Source organism: Oxyura jamaicensis, chromosome 3 (assembly GCF_011077185.1).
Source record: "Oxyura jamaicensis isolate SHBP4307 breed ruddy duck chromosome 3, BPBGC_Ojam_1.0, whole genome shotgun sequence".
In the NCBI taxonomy this organism is placed as follows: domain Eukaryota; kingdom Metazoa; phylum Chordata; class Aves; order Anseriformes; family Anatidae; genus Oxyura; species Oxyura jamaicensis.
In genome coordinates this window covers 80,385,134-80,407,233 of record NC_048895.1, presented here as the reverse complement: position 1 = coordinate 80,407,233, position 22,100 = coordinate 80,385,134, and the positions used below count along the sequence as shown (strand labels likewise).

The window sequence follows — 22,100 nt, the reverse complement described above, 5'->3', positions numbered from 1 at the left end:
CGGTCTTTTTTTTTTTGACAGCATTTTGTGAAAGAAGGCATCTTGGAATACACTATGAAGTGTCCTGCCTTATACACTGCAGGTAGGCCAAGTCTTTTTGTTGGTGGTGGCAGTTGGTTTACTTGTTCAGGCATGTTTATACCCACCTATAAGGTACCCACCAGCAATAATCCCAATCCTTCACAATTTAAGCTAGAGCACGTTTAGTCTCAAGGTTAAAAAAAAAAAAGGGGGGGGGGGAGCAGGTGTGGCATGTTTTTTTTTTTTAACTACCTGCTGGTACTCAGCAGTTCGGAAACAAATAATCCTTCTGGTAGCAGCTCCTGGTATCACCATCAGGGAAAATATTCAGCAGAGTATTTCTCCTGACTAGTCTCCAGAAAATCTATTATTTTATCAAAAATATGTTAGTTTTGTCCAAGAGACAACATCAGAAAATGTTTTCCTTAGACATCTTCATCTGTATTAATCTTTTATTTTTAAAGATGTTCTGGAACCAATTGAGAAATGCTTAAAATGTGACTGCCAGGATAAACTATAATTTAAGTATGAACCTGTATGGTGTACAAATGCATCAAGATTTCATAAATGTTTTAAGGATGTTAGTAGCATTTAATGGGTTGTATACAACTTAGATTCTTAGTACTCAGTATTTTTTCAGTAGATTTTTGCTCAAGACCTAGGTTGTAACTCCTAATGCTTATAAACCAAGGAAAATAGACCGACGAGACTGGCTATCTGACCTGCCTGCAGTGAAACATCAACACAGAGAGAACAAAATCAGAAAAGATATTAGAGAAAATATCAGGGAGAGAACAAAAGAAGCAATCTGTTTGAGTCTTTTTTTTTTTTTGTCCTCTACCATTTCCAAAAAGAACCCAGAAACAAAAGTACTGAAATCATCCATTTGAGGATAAGTACAGGACCTAATGTGCAAATATTAATACAGTGGAAAACTAAGTGGGATGTCAAACAGATGTCACCATAAAGAATCAGAGGAGCCTGCAAGAATCCCCCAGACAAAGCTGGGTTATTTCTCATTTCCAACACAGCTGAAATGGGCAAAGTTGATGTGTTCGTCTGTAATTGAGTAAATTCAGATATTGCTATCAATAAATATTTAGAATCCAAACAAGATTTTGGTGTCAACAATCTGATTTCCCTAAAGAACAGGACATAAAGCAGCAGCATCAAAAGTCACTATGTAATAACCTCATGCATATCATTCAGTAGGCAAATGCTGACATTCAATTTAAGACAAAATACCCCAACATTCAATTTAAGACCAAAATATTCTGCGATGACTACTGCAAATCAAAGGGACAGTATATGTGTCATTAAAGCAAACACTTGCTACCCTGTGTCATGACCTGTTTGGGCTTATTTGCTTCAATTCTTCAACTTAAACTGATGTGTAAAATTGGAGGGAGGTTATAAGTCAGTGATTTTGAAAATATACTATTTGAACAATTTCTTCAAAGAAAAGAAACCGCTGCAGTGCTTTGTCAGAATGAACTAAGACTTCATCACAGTACTGCAGTTTCACATGCAAGAAAACACAGAATTTCAGTTTTAATAAGGAAAAAAGAAGTTCAATCACAAAACATGAGATCTGAAATGATGCACTTGAATTCTGCTTTATCAGAGTAGTTCTCTCCTGTTGATTACACTTCCATGCTAATGCACAGTAAGTTTATATCCATAGAATTTTAAAAAGACGCTCCAGTTCCGCAGCATTTTAAATAACCACTTCCCACTGCACGTTCTGGGATGCATTTTAACTCTCCAGAGAACCCATGTCATTAAGTACTCAGGGCTGCTGCCTATAGAAATACTTAGAGATTTCCTCAACTACATGTTGTTTGAATCAATGCTAGTTATCTTTTGCTAGAATCAAGTTATCCAGCCCCTGACTTCAAAGTGTTTGTGAGATACTAAATTGGTTTGGGCTTATTCTAAAAAAGCCTTTCAAAGAAACATGGCTAGTTCAGCAATGCCCCCCCCCAGTCTTTAGGCAACTCTGATGACACTCAAAAACAGAGACTCACAGCTCACATATTTTGTAAGTATCACACTACTCAGGAACTGCTTACTTCTTGCATGAATAAAAAAGGTCTCTCTACATCGATTTGTCAGAAATTAGCTCTTATAGCATATGGGGTATTTCATTCCTTTAAAAGGAAAACTGAAACCTCAATAAAATTTAGAAAGAAAGAGGAAGAGAATGAAAAAAAGTTCTTTAAAGACAAACAAAACAAACCCTTGCATGCCTCAGTGCTCAATCACTTTAGCTAGTACATGAAAATCTGAGTCACTAAATAGAAAATTACTCAAAAGTGAAACAAGTCATTGCCTAAACTGAAAAACACCAAAATTAGAGTAAAACTAATGCATTTTAACATTCCTTCCACTTTGCAATTGAATGTGCTTGAAACATAAATCTGAAGAAAATTATTCTTACTCTGATAACATCCAATTAGAAGATTTGTATTAGCTAAAGTCACCTTCCCTATGTTATACAATGTAGTCAATGTCAAATTCTTCAGGGAACTTAATGGTAAATGAAAGGCTTAATTACATTGATAGTCTCTCTAAATACAAGGGTATGCATGATTATATAGATCTCAGGGCAAACACAAGAAAACTACATTCTTTAGATAGCATTCATACCGTAGCCAGTTATAAGTCACTTTTTTTTTTTAAATGTCTCATCCAACAAATGATGCACGCTGGTAGGTGTTCTTCATCTCACATAAACCTGAATGGAGGGAAGGGAGAAAAACAGAGATTGGATCACAATGGTGGGTCTCAACAAAATGAAAGACAAACGTGCGGTGGAAAATTCTGTCCTTCAGTAGAAGTCCTGGGGACTGGAGAATTGTGAAAAGGCAGCTCTTACCCACCATTCCTGGAGTGAACTCTGAAAAGAGCTTTAATTTAACTGAGGGACATGGTCAGAGAAGCCACACTCACCTAAGACGACAGGCAGTGACAGGACCAAAACTGAACTCTGTATTTTTGAAGTGTTCTACTTGCATTACAGCTACGATCATTATTCTTCACACTGCCACCTGGACCAATACTTTTGACTACTCTCAACACTTCTCACCTTCCTCAGCGCTCAGAACTGCATTCCCAATCAAGTGGTACTTTATGAAGCCTAGATCCATCTACTAACACCTATTTCTAAGAACTCCACGTACACTCAATAGAATCATGCCAAAATGGTCAACTTGTTCCAGAAAGATAAGTAAGTCACGTGCATCAGGCAGCAGTAAAGGGCTTGGAAACTACCGTGGTTTTTTCTTTTGGCAGATGTTTGAGAAGAGAGCCATTGCATTCAGTGCCAAACAGCTCTCCTAGTTCCTATATTCAGTGCAGTATTAGAGCCTCAAGATCTGTCCATATGTCATATATAGCATACAGAAGCTTTGCATTTGCATTCGAACCACCACTACATTTAGACTTGCTTACCACAGGTTAAACTCCTCCTTTCTCAACAAAAGCCAGCAAACACTGGGAGCTCTTAACTCGCTAGACATGCAGCACTATGCCTTGCCTTAGCTAAGGCAAAACTTTCAAATTCCACCTCCCAAGCTATGTCAGCTAGGGGAAAATTATCTTATGACTGAGTAAAGCATAGCTACCCTTACCCATTCCTGGTGTACTGCAAGCTGCCTTCCATGCAAGTCAGGCTCTTCCCACTCCCAAGAGCAACACCTCTGGAACACTTATGCAATTGGTTTGCAGTGGGACTGGGAATAAAAAAAGTTGTTCTTCTGACGAGGAACTGAACAGCAGGGTGGAAAGGAAATACACACAGATTCTTCGCTGCACCAACTGCAGATGTGCAGGCTCTCAAAACAAATTTAGTAACGTAAACTCAACCTTTCAGATACACCACCCTCCTCCAAAGCCTTATAAAAATACCAGTGCGACATAGAGCCATTTTACAAAACAATTGTCTTTATAGAAAGGTATTTAACTGGTATATGCTGAGGTAAATAATATAAATAGACCCAGAGGGCATTACCAGTGTTATGGAGAACTCTAGATGAAATTTGGCCAAAAACCTGTTTTATAAAAGCTAATATTTACCTACCAGTTACGACTCCTGGTCAGGTACTTATTGCTGTAATACTTGAAAATTATTCTTCAGATTACAAATCAAAAAATATATGAAATTAGATCTGTATGAATGTTAGGTATTAGCTGTCACAAATTTTAAAAGGCATTGTACCAAGTTTTCTTAATTGTTTACTAACCAATTTGATTGTAGCAGGTAAATAAACTACAGCATACACTTTACCTGACACCATGCATCAAAATCACCATAAAAACTAAGTTTATCAAAGTCCAACTCCACAAGGAAAACATGAAAAAGTGCAAATTATGTACCCAGTATTTCTGTCACAGCTGTTTTTTCTTAATATGGCATGAAAAAGGTTTACAGCATATATTAAGAAAATTCTTACAAGTGTTCACCTCAATGCTTATATATACAACATTTTGCTCAAAGTGCTCACTATATTTAAAAAAAAACTGATTGGATAAAAATATTTAAACAGTGCTTTCTGAACATTCAGGGAAAATTCATATAATACATCAGTCCCACTGGTTTTCCTCTTCACTCAGTGCAATGAGATGCAGAAGTCACATCAACTTCATGAAAATTTTGCTCGCCACAGTCTACGACACCTCAGTTACAGTGGCATTCTTGGTGTCCCATTGGGAGTGGGTCTCTTGTTTTTTTGCATGTGGCTTTGATGTTTTCGAGATCTTACTACTTTCATTCTTACTTCAAATACTTCTTGTATGGCTTTCCGAAAACAATGGAAATTATAGTCTATTAATCCTACAGAGACAAAAACGTTTTCCATTATTAATAAGACATTTACACAAATTAAGTAACGACAGATTTGTTTATATTCTACATTTACCGAAATACCACATTCCTCTTTCTGGAAATCATAATCTGAAATTTCTAGGAAACTTTTTCTATGCCAAGCAAAAGTACATTTGATAAATACAAGTAATTCAGTGAGCATTACAGTTCCATACTGTATCCTGTATTAAATACACATATTAGTCTTAAGAGAAGACAGCCAGAAGTACGTTGGCAGATAACAAAGCTTTAACTTAATAAAGAGCTTTGGATAAGCGTTCAGCATACTACAATAAAAACTATTTCCCAAATTATGGTGTCATTTTGTAACTTTGCTTTACATAGGAACTGTGAGAAAAATAAGTAGCACCTAGCAGTCAAAGAATTTTCATTTTCTGATAATGCATAGGCTTTGAAATGGATACTCGATAGCTGTATTCCCAAATAGCAGCCAGTTATACTTCATTTTACCCTGTAATTGCAAAATAACACAATAGCCACGTTGTTAGATTATATACGTACATCCATAGTAGGCAGTTAATATTACCGTGTGAGTGGGTTGAATGTGATCCCACAGAAAAGCTGTAAAGTCGTATCAGTAGTCTCTCAGAAGACTTACTGGGTGCTACAAAATGTCTAATACAGCAATACAGTTTTAGAATTTTGGTACTGAACTTATGACCTCCTACAAGGTAACTACCTTCTTAATTAAGCTTTGGTAACTCAGATACTGTAGTGTTTTCCACCTTAATTTCCTTAGCAGGAGATGATACCTATTTGAAATGATTTAAATCCACCACGTTACACTGATTTATTTTATTTTTCCCAGAGTTGTTTTCCCTCCCCCTTAAGTTCAGACAAAATATTATGTGGAAGTTTCCAGACACCAAAAGTAATCTGCATTATACTACCACAACTGTACTGTTAAGGAGTACTGACCACTGCATGAAGTGTCCCAAACTACGTAAAAAAACAATCTTACAACTGTGGACAAAGCCTCATGAGTGTTCACTCAACAACGTGTCTTTCAGCCTTGTTAGTGGCTATGCTAAAGTAACATTTCTTTGTGCAGAGACGACGAGTACTGCATTCACAAACACACCAACTGGTGAATTAATCTCACAAGGAGGGAAGGGTCACAGGCCAAAATGATGGCTCATTCTTCCACTGTTCAGTTTCAGTCTCTGGACATTTGACAAAGGTTAGTGACCAGCACGACAGTCAGCAGAGTGATAATGAACTAAGCGTTCAGTATTGACCTTAGCCAGGGTCAGATCAATATAACCAAGAAACGTTACACACTTTAACTGCAAAATATGAAATAGAAAAATATGAAACATGCTTCCCAAATATGCTGCTTTTTAAAAGCCTCCTTTCAAAGACAAGCAAGAACATATTTCTATCAGCCAGTTTCAGTAAAGTTCCCTTGGTTATAGCACTCAAGATGTTCCAAATACATATGCTAGTACCGATAGGTACAAAGCAACGTTGGCCAAGATAAATTGACACATTCTACTGTTGCAGATGGAAGCTTTATTGCAGTGGATGTAAACTGTATGCTTTCATACTAGAAAGCTGTCAAATACGTTTATGATTTCATCTTAATGCCAGCACAAAGACCTCATGCTTTTAAACATGTTATGTAAGCTCTATCAAGTTGTACTTACCTTTAATATCTGCCATACAGCTAGAGACTTTATCAGCTAATGACAATCACGCAGTTATTCATTAATTCATCAGTATAAAGTAAATGCAACACAATATCAGAAAAGGGAAAAATACCTTTTCTCTCAAAGCTTTCTTCTCTGACAAAGCAAACAAGAGCAAGGAATTTTGTCACCTCTTTTAAATAAAGGACAGTTGTATTGTTCAGTTTTATGATTGCCATTGATTCTTTGTCATAAGGAGTTCCAGTGCCATCATCTTTAAGCCTAAAGGGGGATATTCAAACAAATAAATAAGATAAGACACCAGGTGTATTAACAGAAGTATTTTCATATTGGTTCTTTCACCCAATAATCTCAAACTTCAAAGCATTTTAATCTGTCAGGGAAACTCCTTTTTAAGCCACACACTATGTAAACACTTTGTAAATGATGTAGACACAGAGATTAAATAATTTATCCAAATACACACCAGATCTGGGGCTAGAAATCAGATTGATAGCCAAGTATCTGAACTGGTTTGCAAAAAATAGTGCTCCATTTACTACAAGGCTGTCTGTCTTCTTTTAAGCAATGCACTGCATTACAACTTCATCTAAAACACGTGAACCACTAAATCTGTGCTGATAATTCCAAATACAACAACCTTGCTTAAACAGTGGCAGCTGACTGATAATTTAAGCCATCATGAGACCTTCCTCATGAGACAAGTTGGCTTTTGCAGCATCATATCACGAAGAGATTTCTCTTTCACAGATGCCTCATGATGATCACTGTATTAGCTTTGGACCTTGTAATTTTACCTTCATTCCTGAATGCACACACAGATTACGTTAAATGGGAAGTTAGCATCACTTTCCCAGAATGAAAACATTCTCCAGGAATGAAAAACATGAAATTAATTCTAATGTCATATCTTCAGTCTTTACCTAAAAAACGACAAACAGATTTCTGTTGGCAAATGCTACATGATCACACAAAGTCAGTGGCAGCGAGACATTTTGGGATTAGAATGCCCCACAGGTGATGTTGTGCAGATAATTAAATGCAGTCATTTAAACTACACAGCTGTATCTTTCTCTGTACAAAATAAAGCTGCAGAATCAGAATCCTTTACTGCACACCTCTCGAAAGCACAAGTTCTTGTACAGTTACTGAAGTGACCAAATCCAGTATCTGAGAGATACAGTAGAACACACAACTTAAAAAAATTTACAGAGGTATGCAACAATTTGTTGTTCTTTTGAAGTTCTAATGTTTACTGTGCACCTCCACCAGCATTCTCCCTCATACTTTTTCTAAGACTGCAAGAAAAAAAAATGGTAGGAATTCCACACTACAAGGGATTACCACACTTTGATAAGTATATTGTGGTTTAGCCTCCTGGTAATGCACTAATTCTTGGTGTGCCCCCACCTGCCTCAGGAATAGCTGGCACTGCACTGGAGCAAGTCATAAACAACAATGTAACTTGAAGGGAGAGGAGCGAGCTACTCCAGGAGTTCTCCAATTGCTGAAGGATAAAGAGGGGAAGCTGAAAAATACTAACGTAACACAGGGAAGATAGGGCAAACAGGTATCTTAAAGGAGGCTATAGCGAGGTGGCGGTTGGTCTATTCTCCCACGTGCCTGGTGACAGGACAAGGGAGAATGAGCTAAAGTTATGCCAGGGGAGGTTTAAGTTGGATGTTAGGAAGAACTTCTTTACTGAAAGGGTTGTTAGGCGTTGGAATGGGCTGCACAGGGGAGTGGTTGAGTCACCATCCCTGGAGGTCTTTAAAAGACGTTTAGATGTAGAGCTTAGGGATATGGTTTAGTGGAGGACTTGTTAGCGTTAGGTCAGAGGTTGGACTCTGTGATCTTGGAGGTCTTTTCCAACCTAGACGATTCTGTGATTCTGTAACTGAAGGAAGAGTGAAGCAGCTCACTGCGGCCAGTAGAGGCCACTAGCTATTAAAGTAAACAAAACTACTCACCACTCCTTCCTACAAATAAAATACATAGAAAGAGGAAGGTCCTCACGAGAGGCTGGGCAGGGAACAGTTTGTTGCTGGCAGTTGATCGGCACCTCAGAGGCCTGCCATTTCCTCCTTCTCCCCTGCCCTGAAAAATTGCTCCTTCTCATTATTGTTTACGCCCACATCATTCTAATTTGGAGAACATGCAGTTTCTAGGTACACAGCTCTGTGAAAGACATTAACAATTTACTTACCCATATATACAAGAAATGTCAATCACAACATCTATCATATCACAGCAGAGCTCATAGGTTTGCATATCCACTGGAGTACTATCCGTAGCAATGTAGATCTTACTGACTACATCAAATAGAAATGCTTTTTCGATCCCAGAATTCTATTAAAAAAAAGAAAAAGAAAATGGAATCCATGTCTAGAAATTACTTCCGAGCTTTTTTTGTTCCCCTACTTGTCTATTATACAAAAAGTTAGGCTGAGTAAGTGGGAGTTAATTTGCAATGAAGCTCATTTTCAAGGAACTTTAGAGTACTGGAGTATTTGTAGCAAACTGTAATGGCTAAAGATCTTTCAGTGTTTCTGCCTCCGAGCCAGGTCAGACTCCCCAGCTTCCTCTCTGGAAAGCATCTGGATAAATTACATTTCAGTGGAAAATGTGAGAAAAAAAAATCCAAGATTAAGATTTTGGTGTCCTGTTTCTGATTGTGACAATGGACATAAAAAGAGAACTGAACATGTACGCTGAAGGAAACGATGAAAAGGAAAAGCTGAGGACAAAGGCGGCAGTAGGAATCAGGAACCAATTTCTCAAAGAAAATTAGAAACTGTCTCATCAGGGCCCGTAGCTGTTCTACTGCCATTTTCCTTAGAACATCTTTTAGGATCATAGGAGAAAGCCCAGTATTTCGATAGCGCTCTTTCATTTTTCATATGGAACTGGTGGTTAAAGTTATGTTTATGATGCCAAGGCTTGCTAGTGCTATGACATCTATGCTCCTGTCATCCTGCCAAGTTGATCAAGGCTCTCTCCATGCTGAAGTTGTATCCTACTTGCAGCTCTCAGAGGGTAGGCAGGAACGCTAGCTCAGTTAGCTCTTTGTGTAGATAACGTAAACTATCACAAACCTCTGCTTCCTGGAGGGAAGGAAAATGTGTACTGTTTAACTGAAAACCACAGCTTTGCCTGCTGATATCAAGGGTTTGCACCTGGGCAGCTGTCCCAGGGTGAACATAAAGGACAATTTCCCAGTATTGCTTAAGCTCAAGCTGACAAACATACTTCATAATCCAAATACACAGGAAAAGAATCAACTTTCTCCCATCAAACAATATTTTTCCCATATATGGGCTTCCCTTTTAGTATGGTTTGGGACTGTTGCCATAGCAGTTTTGTAACTGTCAAAAACACTCTGAAAAGCCATAACAAATTTTAGTAGTTAGTTTCCTTTGTAGTTACAGAAAAGAAAGAATAAGGAAATTTCTAAGTGAACCATTTAACACTTAAGAGACTAAGAAGTAACCCTCACACTTTCCAATTCCCCTGTAACAGGCAGAAAGATTCCAACCCCTGGCATGCTGTTGTACATTGGTCAGCAGTACTTTGGATATTTTCATTTAAAAGGAGTTTAATTCTTCCACTGCTGGACACACAACTAAGGTTGGAAACACCCATCAATAAATCAATAACGGTAACAGAGATTAAATCTTTGCATTTCTTTGTTGAACTTCAGGTATGGCCCATTTCTGTAATTCATTAATAAAAATATTTTTCAAGACAAAGTATACCCCCTGGATACCTTATGTCCAGGAGCTGAAGCACACAATGTACAAGGAGACTCTCAGAAAACTGGGTTTATTCACCCTGAGGAAGAGAAGGCTCATTGCTGTCTACAAATACCTAGTGGGAGGGCGTGTGGAAGACAGACACTCTTCTCCAAGCTACAGTGTCGAAGGACAAGAGGCAAAAGAGCTGAATTCAGACTTGATACAAGAAAAAAAAAAAAAAAAAGTTTTTTTGGCATGAGTGAGAGCATCAAGCAGAAGAAGGATGACAGCCTGAGAGGTTGTGGAGTTTCCATCCTTGGACGTAAGAATGGATTAAAAAAAAGAGCTGAACAGGACCTAGCCATATTCAACCTGCTCTAAGTAGCTTGGCTCTCAGCAGGAGCTGACCTCTAAAGATCCCTCTCAGCTTACATGGCTCTATGAGCTTATGTTCTTTGAGCACAAAGAGTGGAAAATACATGTATATTTATTTTGGTTATTCCAGCCACATGCAATAGGTGTGCACTTTTAGTTTTTAAACAATATACAAAAATCTGACAGCACTTCACATATTTCTACAGATGCTGTCAAATACAATTAATCACCAGATTTACCTGTAAATATCATATGAATATACAACTGTAATTCATCATCAGAATAATTTGTTGCCAGAATACATATTTAAAAATAACATATTTTAAAAATACATATTTAAAATTTTAGACAAAAAAGGTTGGAACTTGAGCCCTGTATTGTCATTCCTGAGGAGTCAAATATAAAGTGTTGTATTATGTAAAGAGAAACACGGTGATAAATTCAGCTATACAGGTAAGATGTACCTTAGAATATTTTAAGATGTCAGTGACAATATTGTAGCATTTAACAATGAGAAGTGACATACCCATCTGAATACTCCAGCAGCTGCAGATTGTGTGCACTTGCAATGACAGTTTAAAAGGTTTCTATCTTGAGAAGCCTGCCATGCCAGCAGTTACACGTGCTGGTAGGGCACAGCTTGGCATCCTAACTTAAGCCATCATTGTCCTTAGTTGAAACTAACACATTATGGGATTTGCTGTGAAATTGGCACACATTTGCTTCTGTCAAACTCTGTATGGTGACAGAAACCTCTGTGAAAGGGTGGGATGGGCTGGCAGTATTAATGACCACTAAACTGTACCCACATGACCTCACTGATTTCATTTGTCAGGGTTTATATCATGCCTTTAACTACAAAAGCAAAGAATTTGCCAGGATGTTTGTGAGGAAATTTCTCAAGAAAAAAATACCAGTACAAACAGTGATTATGAAGTCATAGCAAGTCAGGAAACACTGAAGAAAAAAGTAAAAAACACTATTCAAAGATACATTATATTATTAACAATCAGTTAGGGAAAATGACAATATGAAAACAACTGTTAGGTTGGGTAAACAAGCATATCCTTTTCCTTCTTTGGCCCTAAAATGTAATTTTGAAATGAACTTTGAGGATATCACTAGTCATTTGGAGGTAGAAATGAATTTTGGACAGTGAAACAGGTTTTGAGGGAAACAGAAGATTTTAGAAGATTTTACTATAATTTACAGATTATAAATTTTTAATTGTTAAAAAAAGACAAAATTATACTTAAATTTATATTCACTGTGATAGTTTACTGTTTTTAACAGCACTTGAAAAGAAAAATCCACATTCCCATGTCACACAACTTGACTGCTTGCTAAGGCCATAGTAATAAAATTATATATATATAAAAAAACAGACTTCCCTCTGTAAGAAGTTGGTAGAGTGTTAGTCGGCCAAGAATTACATGGGTTCTGAATGCCAAACCAACTATTAGTTCATGCTTTACAGACAGTTAAGACAAAATAAAAATATAGAAGCAGTATTATCATGCTGATGGAGGCTCACATATGTAAGCTGTACAAGCTAACACACTGTGCCACTATAAAAGTTGTATAAAAACCTGAGGTGAACTCAGGGGTGATCGTAGATCTATTTCTGTAATCACCAGCTTTTGTGTTGGAAGTGTTCATGGCATAAATGAAAGCACATCCTCATGAATATTGCTACAACTCACACAAGAAAACCAACACACCCACACTTTGATACCCAACACACTGGCTTCCCGAGGTAAGGCATGACCAAAATCTGTGTCAAGATTCCTAACCTGATTTCTTGTCGTTAAGTTGCTAAAGTAAGGAGGCGCCCACTAATTCTGTGCTGGAGAATGATGTTTAGTCTTCCTATGCTTGCAAATCGAGTCATTCTAAGGCTCCTGTCTACAGATACAAGATGCTCTTAAAAACAGAAAGCCAGCACAGTGAGGACACAGATGCAGCTACGTCTTGCTCTACGCCACTAACAGACTGGATTATGCTCTTTTTGGAGCATACAAAAAAAACAGTCTTTTTGCTCTTACCACGTAGGGGAAACCTCTCTCTGAGGAGCACTTCTCTGAACTTCCCATTCATTTGAAAGAGCGGTTCCTCCTTACCAATTACATCAGATGTTCTACATGGTACGGGACCTTCCTTATGCGTGTCCCAGACACCCAAGCAACTACCATCATCCAGAAAACTGCTCGTGCCCAATTCATGTAGTGGTTTAGCACAAACTCTTCATTAACTCCAAACAGCGAGGAGACCCCATAAAGAGATCGGACTAACAGTATGAGTGACTGGGGTGGCTCTGGCTCCAGGACAATTACTGTTCAGACAGCCTCCTCATTAATACCGTGTAGTATTATTTGCAATGATATTGAATTGCTCCAGAGCCATAATCACCCTCCTTTCATTATTTTTCTACCCTAAGTAGAGTTCACGGTTGGATGATAACTGGCATACAGTCCAGCCATTTTGGTGGAAACAGATCTTTGTAATAAAACATTAATTATGAAATGTCATCAGTGATTGCCTAATAGTAAGATAATAAGCTTTGGAAAGACATTCCTAGCTCCCCCTTTCATCAACACATCCAACCTCTCTCTCCCTCAATTTTCACACCCCACACTGAGAAACTGCGAAGTCTAATTTTATCTTGCAGGCTGTTGAATGATATTAAGCAAGTTTTATTACTTCAGAATCACAAAAAGGCAAAATAAAACGCCTTGCTTGGAAACTGAAGTTTGACAAATTAATGCCAGATGCAAGGTGCAAAATTATGATGCTGTGAGAAGAAAGGGTGCAGTTTTTGGAGCTGAATCAATGACCACCAGAAGGAGAAGTTCCCCCTTTTCATAATCTACTGACTGTGTTCGCCTTTGCTCATGGCCACATGTCCCCATCTCTTACCTTTGACTAAATTAAACCATCATTAGAACTGGACAGTCTTCTGCTGTGTGAGTGTGTGTCACAGTGACTCCACAAGGGAACAGGCATGTGTCACAGCCAGCACAAAGGAGGTACAGGGAGCACTCATCCAGGAACAGTGGAACAAGCAATTACCTCCACAGTGTTAACAAGCCATTACACAAAGCTCCCTAATTGACCTCGGGAGTAACTGTGGAAACTGTGAAAGCTGTGATGGCCTCTACCTCTAAAAATGTTAAGATGAAAAGATTTTCTTGAGAGAGGTAAAGTGCAATGCAAAGTAGAATTAATTCTAGGAAGTATTATAGACAGCTCTACGTAAGAGGTCAGACTAGATGATGCTCCTTTAAGAATTTATCTGCACAAATTTCAAGGGTTACTTAAACAATGCATGCAGCACAGAGGTTTGCAACATTCGCATGGATACATGAGCAGAAAAGTGATGGCTGCTAACCCACTGTCATTTTCACTCAGGAAATACTGAGTCTCAGCAGCTCAGCAACACTGTTAAACAAATAGGGAGGTGAGGCCTAGCTGCAGGTGGGTACCTTTCACCTAAGCTTTGATAATTTCTCTGAAAGCTCACGTTGTTCACAATCTCTCAGAAGGCAGTGAACAGAACAGCTGAACATGCAATGTTGGACATAGCTAGGGCTACAGACAAAGTATGTAACAAGTACTTACTGAAATAAAGATGTTAAGCAGATTTTCCAGTGTTGGGAGCTGTGGAATCAGTTTCTGTACCACTTTGCTAAACGCTTCAAATATAGAATGATCATATATGCTTGTCAGATAAAAGCTGGAAAAAAACGTCACCACATTTTCCTTTTAGCCACATACTGTGAACATGATGTACCTTTCATACTGAGTGAAATGAAATATTGTCAAACAGCAAGTGCCTACAATTACACAATTACCCCGTGTGATCAAGTCACATGTTATGATTGAAGCACAGGACTTCATACAGAAACTAAATTCTCAGGATTATGCTTGGCATGGGTCTACTTATCTCTACACAAAAAAAACCAAAAAACTAGACGCTGCAAATTAACACTTGATGTAGAACTTCATGATGCAACTCCCACCTCAGTAATCTTAGGAAAATATTTTTCAAATTGCAGGAGAGGAACATTACTAAGTCTGTTGTGACTCACTTTTTGAAAGCTGTGGACCAATTTAACAATGCAACAACACAGTCAGTTTTTTATGAGCGCATGAGTTGGCATGCCAACAAAACAGGTCTCTCTGCTGACATGTATATTTTTACTTGGATTTAAGGGCTAAGGATGACATGAAAACTTCATGTTGCCTAGTATCCCGGTCTGCATTAGTCCCTTGTTTTTAATTACTTACTACAATAATCTGCTTTATCACCACACATAAGGCAAAGAGAGAACACCTCTTTTCCCAAGTGACTCTAAGAAGGCCGAAACAGTGAGGGCTAGTGGTTGGGAGAGGACTGTGAGGCAGAGGAGGGGTTTTGAAGGAGACAAAAGCGATGTAGACAGCATATACACTACTGGCTGGTTCCACTGCCCACGCTTCTTACTTCAAGACAGCAGCTGCAGCAAAAATACTGGTAGGACTTTGGCATATTTGTTGTGCTTTTAAGCACTTCCCCTCCTTATCTTGCCACAGCACTCAGAAATAAAATACTTTGGCTTAGGTCAAATACCGTATCTGTGACTAATTTTTTTCCTTTATATGTCAAGATCTTGTTGCCTGCTACTTCAAGAGAATGCAAAATAATAACTTGTTAAATAAACTGCTCTTCTTCAACTTAAGATTCTTTGTACAGCAGCTTTTCTCACCTGAGGTGAATTTTCTCCAATCCAGCATCTGCAAGGTCATCATTTGCCCTCTGGTGAATATCTCTTTGCGTTTCAATCTTATGATCGTCAGATAAACCATCCACTTTATGGATAAAGATTTCAAAGTTGATGTCTGGATTCACTTTGTAGGCTCTGGTCACAGTAAGATGCAGCCGAGCTAATGCTTCCATATAATCATCCTAACGAAGGAAAAATAAACACCGTAGGAAAGTTGTTTAAAATATCTGAAATTTTATAATAATTACTTCTAGATAATGCTACAGCTCAACAAGTATTTTATGGCAGCCTATTAGATGGTAGCCTTTATCTAGCAAGTGCACCAATCTCACGCTGTCAGCATTTGGGAGTCTGAACAAGAACCTTCAAATGCTAAAGCAAACTAGTTAACTCTTTCAAACATCTTGCAAGGGGAGACAGACTTAAAAATAACCTAGCAGCTTTTCAAGTTTTAACGACTTTTTTTAAATGTGTTTTTGTAACCATAAGTTATTTATTTCCTCTGAAAAAAAATCTCTATGTTCCAATCTATCTGCCTGTTGCTGAAGGAAGACAAAAGTAGTTCAAATGCACACCCGCCCCTATTCTTTTTACCTGAGAGTCAATAACAAATATCAGTGCTCCAGTGCCTCTGAAAATCATCTCATAGTCAAATGTAGGGTCAAAGAAGTCAATTTGCCCAGGAAAATCCCATATCTGAAAGTTGACAAAGGAGCTGTTGGACACATCCTCTCTGCAGATCTTGTTTGTGCTCTCCAGGAAGAGGGTCTCATTTGGTGACATTTTGTGAAAGACAACTTTCTGAATGGAAGACTTCCCACTTCTTCTCAAGCCCATGAGCAGGATTCTTGGCTTAACTTCAGTACTGAAGGGATCGTTGAAATCCAAAACTGAATAAAATCATACAAGAAGAAGAGTTATAACAACATCATCAGTGACTGCCAGACAACATGTATTCAACATTTATTTTTTTTAACATTCTTACTTGGATTTATGCAACTATTACCAAATTTTAAACTTCGGGAATGGTCTTACAGACATCTTAACTTGGGTTCTTTGCCCCTCAGTATACATCATCATAAAACCTACTGCTCACCTGTAAGAGACTGCAGAAGGTGTGATAGCTCAGTTTCTATTGAAAAAGAATATCCTTTCTAGCTGTCCTTGTCAACTGATAGCTAGATCATGAAAGCAAGGAGTGAGGTTGTTTTAGTTATGTTTGTGTGACTTCAAAAAGCTACATGAAGGTTTCCTTCCTTTAAAAAAATAAATCACACACCCCAGGAGCTATAGGAAGAAGACAACTCAGCAGACATACACTTCCTCTATGCTGAGGCTTAAAACACCACTGAGCTCATTTCTAAGGTAGAGATTTCACCTACTGTTGAATAATTTGTGTTAGGATCTACAAAATGCTGTTATCCAGTAAGTTTGCAGGATATCCCTTGCCTATGTGTAAAACAAATGCTTGGGAACAAAGTTGTTCAACTGTGTTACCTACCCTAATTTGAAAGTGGTGCGACTAAAACTGAACATTTCCTAGTGCTGGGGCAGACTGAACGCAGTAGCTGTCAGGCAGGCCTTCTCCCACCTGCCACATAACAGACTATTCATCATAACTCAGGGCACAGCGTGATTGCGTTTCTTTCTCTTCTTCTGCTAAGGTGAATTTTGAATGGCAGGAAAAGGGGCGCACATACAAATGTGTTCATAGAAATGTCCTTCCTGCATATGCCCTGCATACTTTACAGTGATCATCTTTACTCCAAGAGTACCAAAATCCAGAAGACCCAGCAACGTGAGGCTGCCAATTTACCACATAGCCCTGTGGACTGAAAAACGTAGAAGGCTTGAAAGAATCCTTTGCCCAGGAGAACAGTTTACACCCACACGTAGTTATCAAATCTGTTCTCACGTGTTGTTCAAGCCTCTCTCGCTGCTTTCTGAAACACAAGCGCAGGATGTGCCCACCAGGAATGTCCGGAATCTTGTTTGTGTCCCTTTGTGCCTCCTGAGCGTTTGTTATCCAGGAACTGAGGCTTCACAATTGACTCGCAGTTCGTGTACAACATCCTCCTGGCACCACCTGCTGGCTCATGAGCGGCCGTGCCACTCAGCGTGAGCCCAGGGTACCTCAGTGACTGACAGAGAGCACAGGCAATTAGGACAGAACTAATTATCTGTAAGATCCTGTGCATTTCAAACACATTTGAAAGGCCTTGCCAGGTCTTATCACTTACTGTGCTCTTGTCAGTTACCATCTATAAAGCACTGCCAGGCTGGAGCAGTGCACAGACGAAACCCTTGAAGCAAAATAGCAGCAGGATGTTGGTAACGCCGCCCGAAGCTCGTCCTCCTAAAGCACAATGGACAGGTTCTGCCGATCCACAGGCAGCGATATTTAGGAAGTAATAAGCCCCAGACAACACACTGCTCTACTCTTCCTGTCAACCTCACCACTAATACCATCTTTCTGTGACTGCAAGAAGCATGTGCCTACCATAATTCACGCTTACAGAGTAATAATAATAGGCATAAAAATAGGACAATCTGACAGTGTTTTATGTTCTGCGTGGCACAGGCTTGTCAAACGAGCAAACCAAAGTCACAGGATTTAACAGTTTCTTTCACCCCACTCTCTTCTTCACCACACAAATTCTCTACAGCTGCCAAAACTATAGCCGGTATTTCATTAATGTTCATATATCCATACATCCTGCAATTTGCACCTTGACCGTCAGGAGGGAAGATGATTTATTCAAAGCTTTACAAGAACTAGTTTGAATAAAATTCTTTATAAAGGCATATATATATATATATATATATATATAAAGTCTTTAGGTTGATGCTTTATTGCATGTTTCAAAGAATGAAGAAACTCCAATTTGCTCTGTCCACACCAGATCTTACGAAGCCAAGTTTGCCATGGATTTGTACTGTTTCCCTTTCCTCTTGCCACCACAATAACACCAACTTCCCCTGTATGTCTTATGACACATCCTCCAAATAACAGATACAGCACACTGTGGTCAACCTGCAGCTAAACACGAGCCGACTGGCTAGGCAGAACGTGCATGTGCCCCAGTCAGCCAAGTGCTGCCACAGCAAACATGTGCCTGTCTCTCCAAGGATGCTTTCACTGGGGTCTCTCCTCTATTCTGAGAGACTGCTTTCATAAATCTTGCATGAACTTAATCACCTCAGACTTCTTTCCTTCAAATTCTGGTGAAGGTGGACAGCAGTTTCCAAAGTGCTGACAGGTCATGAGACAGCTAGAAGAGAAGCTAGCTATAAATCATTCCCTTTCCTTTAAGGGATAAGCTAAAAACTCAAGTGTATCTAAAAAAAAAATATTTTAAATAATTTGAGATTTTATATTGTTACTGTATTAATTTTTTCCAGGCAGATACATTTTTATGGACCATAATCCTTACTAGAAATGAATTGCTTTATCTTAAAACCATTGTAAAGAAGCAGAGCTGCAAGTGCAAACAGTTACTAGCAAGCAGAACGACTGCCATCACTTCTGCTAGTAAGACTGTTACTTAGCCTTTGAAATTCTGCCAGCTGAAGACAGGGAAATGTAAATTAATATTATCCAAACCTGACTAGATAGCAATGCTGCTGTAGCACTTTCCTTGGAGAGAGAGTTAAGAGATTACCTTATATGTAAAGGAATTGGATGATGCACTGCCTGCCCACATTCCTTTCCAGAGTACATGACAACTCCTTTAATTTGCCATAGAAATGCCAGTAGATGTATCCTTGCAACTCCCCAGACTAGGTTACTGAGTGAGATTATAATGGGCATAAGAGAAACACTAAACTATTCTCTATCCCATAATGGTTAAGATAATTTTCCATCTCATTAGATGAAACACTTTTCCTGCTTCGTTCACTTTTGCATAGAATAAAATGTCATAAAACGGCAGTTTCTAACACTTACCAACAGCCCTTCACATTTCAACTTTTCTAAGCAGCCATAAAGAACAGAAGTCATGCTGGTTAGAGGCCAGAGCCTTTGAAGTATTCACAAATTAATTTTAACAAACCCCAAAGCACTTTCCCAACACAAAAGAACTGCAGTTACAGAAATTTGGTCAGGAATTGAGCGATGTCCTTGCTTACGGAGTGTAATTCGTGTGCATTGCAACATGCAGAAGAGCCCAGCTCCAAAGAGTCCAGAGCTGCACGTAGCAGTCCCGACCTGTTTCACCACGACACAAAGTATACTCTAACACCTCCTTCACATTATTCAAGATGTTCATTGATTTTTGTGGAAACCTGTCCCGAATTTCGTATCAATTTCCATTACTCTTCAGAAGCCTGTGACAATCAGTGCTTCACAGCTGTGTGTGAAGGGGATGCAGTGTTGGAAGGTGTACTGTTAGATCTCACCAGGACCAAGGCTCTAGTTCTCAGCTCATCTGCTCAAGCTATGCAAACCAGAAGAAAAGTTTTTGCTCAGTTTATCATGCACAAGGTAACAGGCCTGAGTATAATTCCAACTCATAGAACTAATAATTATTTATGGTAGGGTTTTTTTTGCCCACTAATGCAATTCAATTATGTTATTCTGAAGTTTTCACTCTTTCTTTGTAGAGGAGAATGACCAGTCATACTTTCCACTCACATACCTACAAGGCCCATTCATCTCACGGCATTTCCAGTGCTACTGTCTGCAACTATGATGCTTGCAGCACGTTAGCATGCTGTCAAGACAGCAGACTTACGGAACACATACACTGAACATCTTCAACACTAAAGATGGCCTGTGCCTAAGGAGTTAACAGAAAAAGCTTATATGCAATCAAGCAAGCTGTACAGCTACTGTGGGTTTATGAACATTGCAGAAACGCCTGGTGGAAGGAAATTCTCGTGGCCAAAGAAAAACTCAGAACCAGAAGACCTGGCTCTACCCTGCCACAAGTGTGGCACTCTGCAAGGATATGACTTAAAGCTACTTCCTCAGACACTCCACAGAGGTTTCCTTGCTTGCAAATATGTTTTAGTGGAGCATATCAAAAAGATGATTGGGCTTTATGTGAAGCAAGTGCTTTAAGGTCTTTGAATATGACCACACATATGTAAAGTCAAAAGATGAAGCAGTCATATCAACAGGACAGAGACAAGAAACCAGCACAAGGTGAGAGATGACCAACACAAAGATCTGAATTATCCAGTGTGCCCACAAGCACAAATTACATTTTTACTTTCAGGTCTGGCTTCTCCCTTCACTTTCAACAGCCACGCACGGAAGCCGTTCTCCTTGCACTGGCCTTTCCATTACTCCTCTGAAAAGTACGAGAAATGCTAAACTGTGAGGCTGTGACACTGAATTTGGGACTGTTCACCTAGGCAGTGGTATGATAGAAACTGGGAAAAGGAAAGCCCCACAGCCCAGTGTTAGATACAAAAAACCCTGATCTAAATCCCAGGCTGCTCTTTCATCCCTCTCCAGAGACTTTGTAGCTAAACAGAAGACCAAGGGATCCGAAGGGTTAAAATTAGCCTTGTCTTAATCCTGGATGAAAAAGGTCCCCGCACGGACTGTCTTCTCCTACTAGTCAGGATGCCAAGGGTTGTTTCTATGAGGTATAACATTAATAGCGTTACTATGGAGAACCAACTCGATTTTTTAGCGATTTCACGAAGTTCCCACGGAAAAAATACCCAGATACCCGGGCACAGCGCACGCATTACTTCCCTGCAGACAACGCCGCTCGCTCAGCAGCGGCCTCAGGGCAGGGGGGGGCTTCTCCTCGGCGCTGCCCTGCCCCGGGAGCTCCTTCGGGAAGGGGCCTGGCCGGGCTCAGCCGGCAGCCAGCGGCCGCGGCCCCGCCGAGTGACACCCGCAGCTGCGGGGCCGGCCGCGCCGCTGCCTTTTATAGCCCGGTGCCCGTCCCGCCGCCAGGCCGCGGCTCGGCCCGGCTCGGCTCGGCCCGGCCCGGCCCCGCGGCACTCACACGCCTCATCGCCGCCGCTCTCCGCGTCCCCGTCCGAGAAGGAGCCGGCCCCGTCGGCGTAGCCGGCCAAGCCCGCGATCTCCTCCTCCTCCTCCTCCTCTTCTTCCTCGTCCCCCTCCTCCTCCTCCTCCTCTTCCTCCTCCTCCTCCGGCAGCTTCCTCGGCGCCTGGCTCATGCCGGCCGCGCTCCCGCCGCTCCCCCTCTGCCTGCGGGCGGCCTCGGGGCGGGGGGACCCAGGTGCGGCGCCGCCGCCGCTCCCCTCCCGTCCCGTGCCCGGCCCCCGCCCGCCGCTGGGCGGAGCGCGGCCTGACCCGCGTCACCTGACGGGCACGGCGGCGGCGCGGGCACGCGGCACTCGCGAACGCGCACGCGCGGCCCCGGCACCGAGTCGTGCCTGAGCGGGAGGCCAGGCGCTGAGGAGTGATTGGGCTCATAGTCAGCAGGGTCGGAAGAGACCTCCAAGATCACCTGGTCCAACCATTCCCCTACCACCACTGTCACCCACTGAACCATCTCCCTAAGCACCACGTCCAAACTTTCCTTGAATACCCCCCGGAACGGTGACTCCACCACCTCCCTGGGCAACCCGTCCCAATGCCTGACTGCTCTTTCTCAGAAGAAACGTCTTCTCATTTCCAACCTGACCCTCCCCTGGCCGTTCCCTCTAGTCCTGTCACCAGTTACCTGCAAGAAGAAGCCGACCCCCA

The 22,100-nt window shown here is 40.4% G+C and overlaps 1 protein-coding gene across 1 annotated transcript; it reads right to left on the bottom strand.

Moving 5' to 3' along the window:
- Positions 1-1,535: 1,535 nt before the first annotated feature.
- Positions 1,536-21,677, bottom strand: RRAGD (Ras related GTP binding D). The gene is made up of 8 exons (XM_035320264.1): positions 21,394-21,677; positions 16,022-16,317; positions 15,410-15,609; positions 14,283-14,397; positions 8,762-8,904; positions 6,668-6,816; positions 3,654-4,855; positions 1,536-2,758 (listed from the first exon to the last, which is right to left on the bottom strand). The coding sequence occupies exons 1-7, from the start codon at positions 21,566-21,568 to the stop codon at positions 4,704-4,706; spliced, it is 1,230 nt and encodes a 409-aa protein (XP_035176155.1). The 5' UTR covers positions 21,569-21,677; the 3' UTR covers positions 1,536-2,758; positions 3,654-4,703.
- Positions 21,678-22,100: the final 423 nt, after the last annotated feature.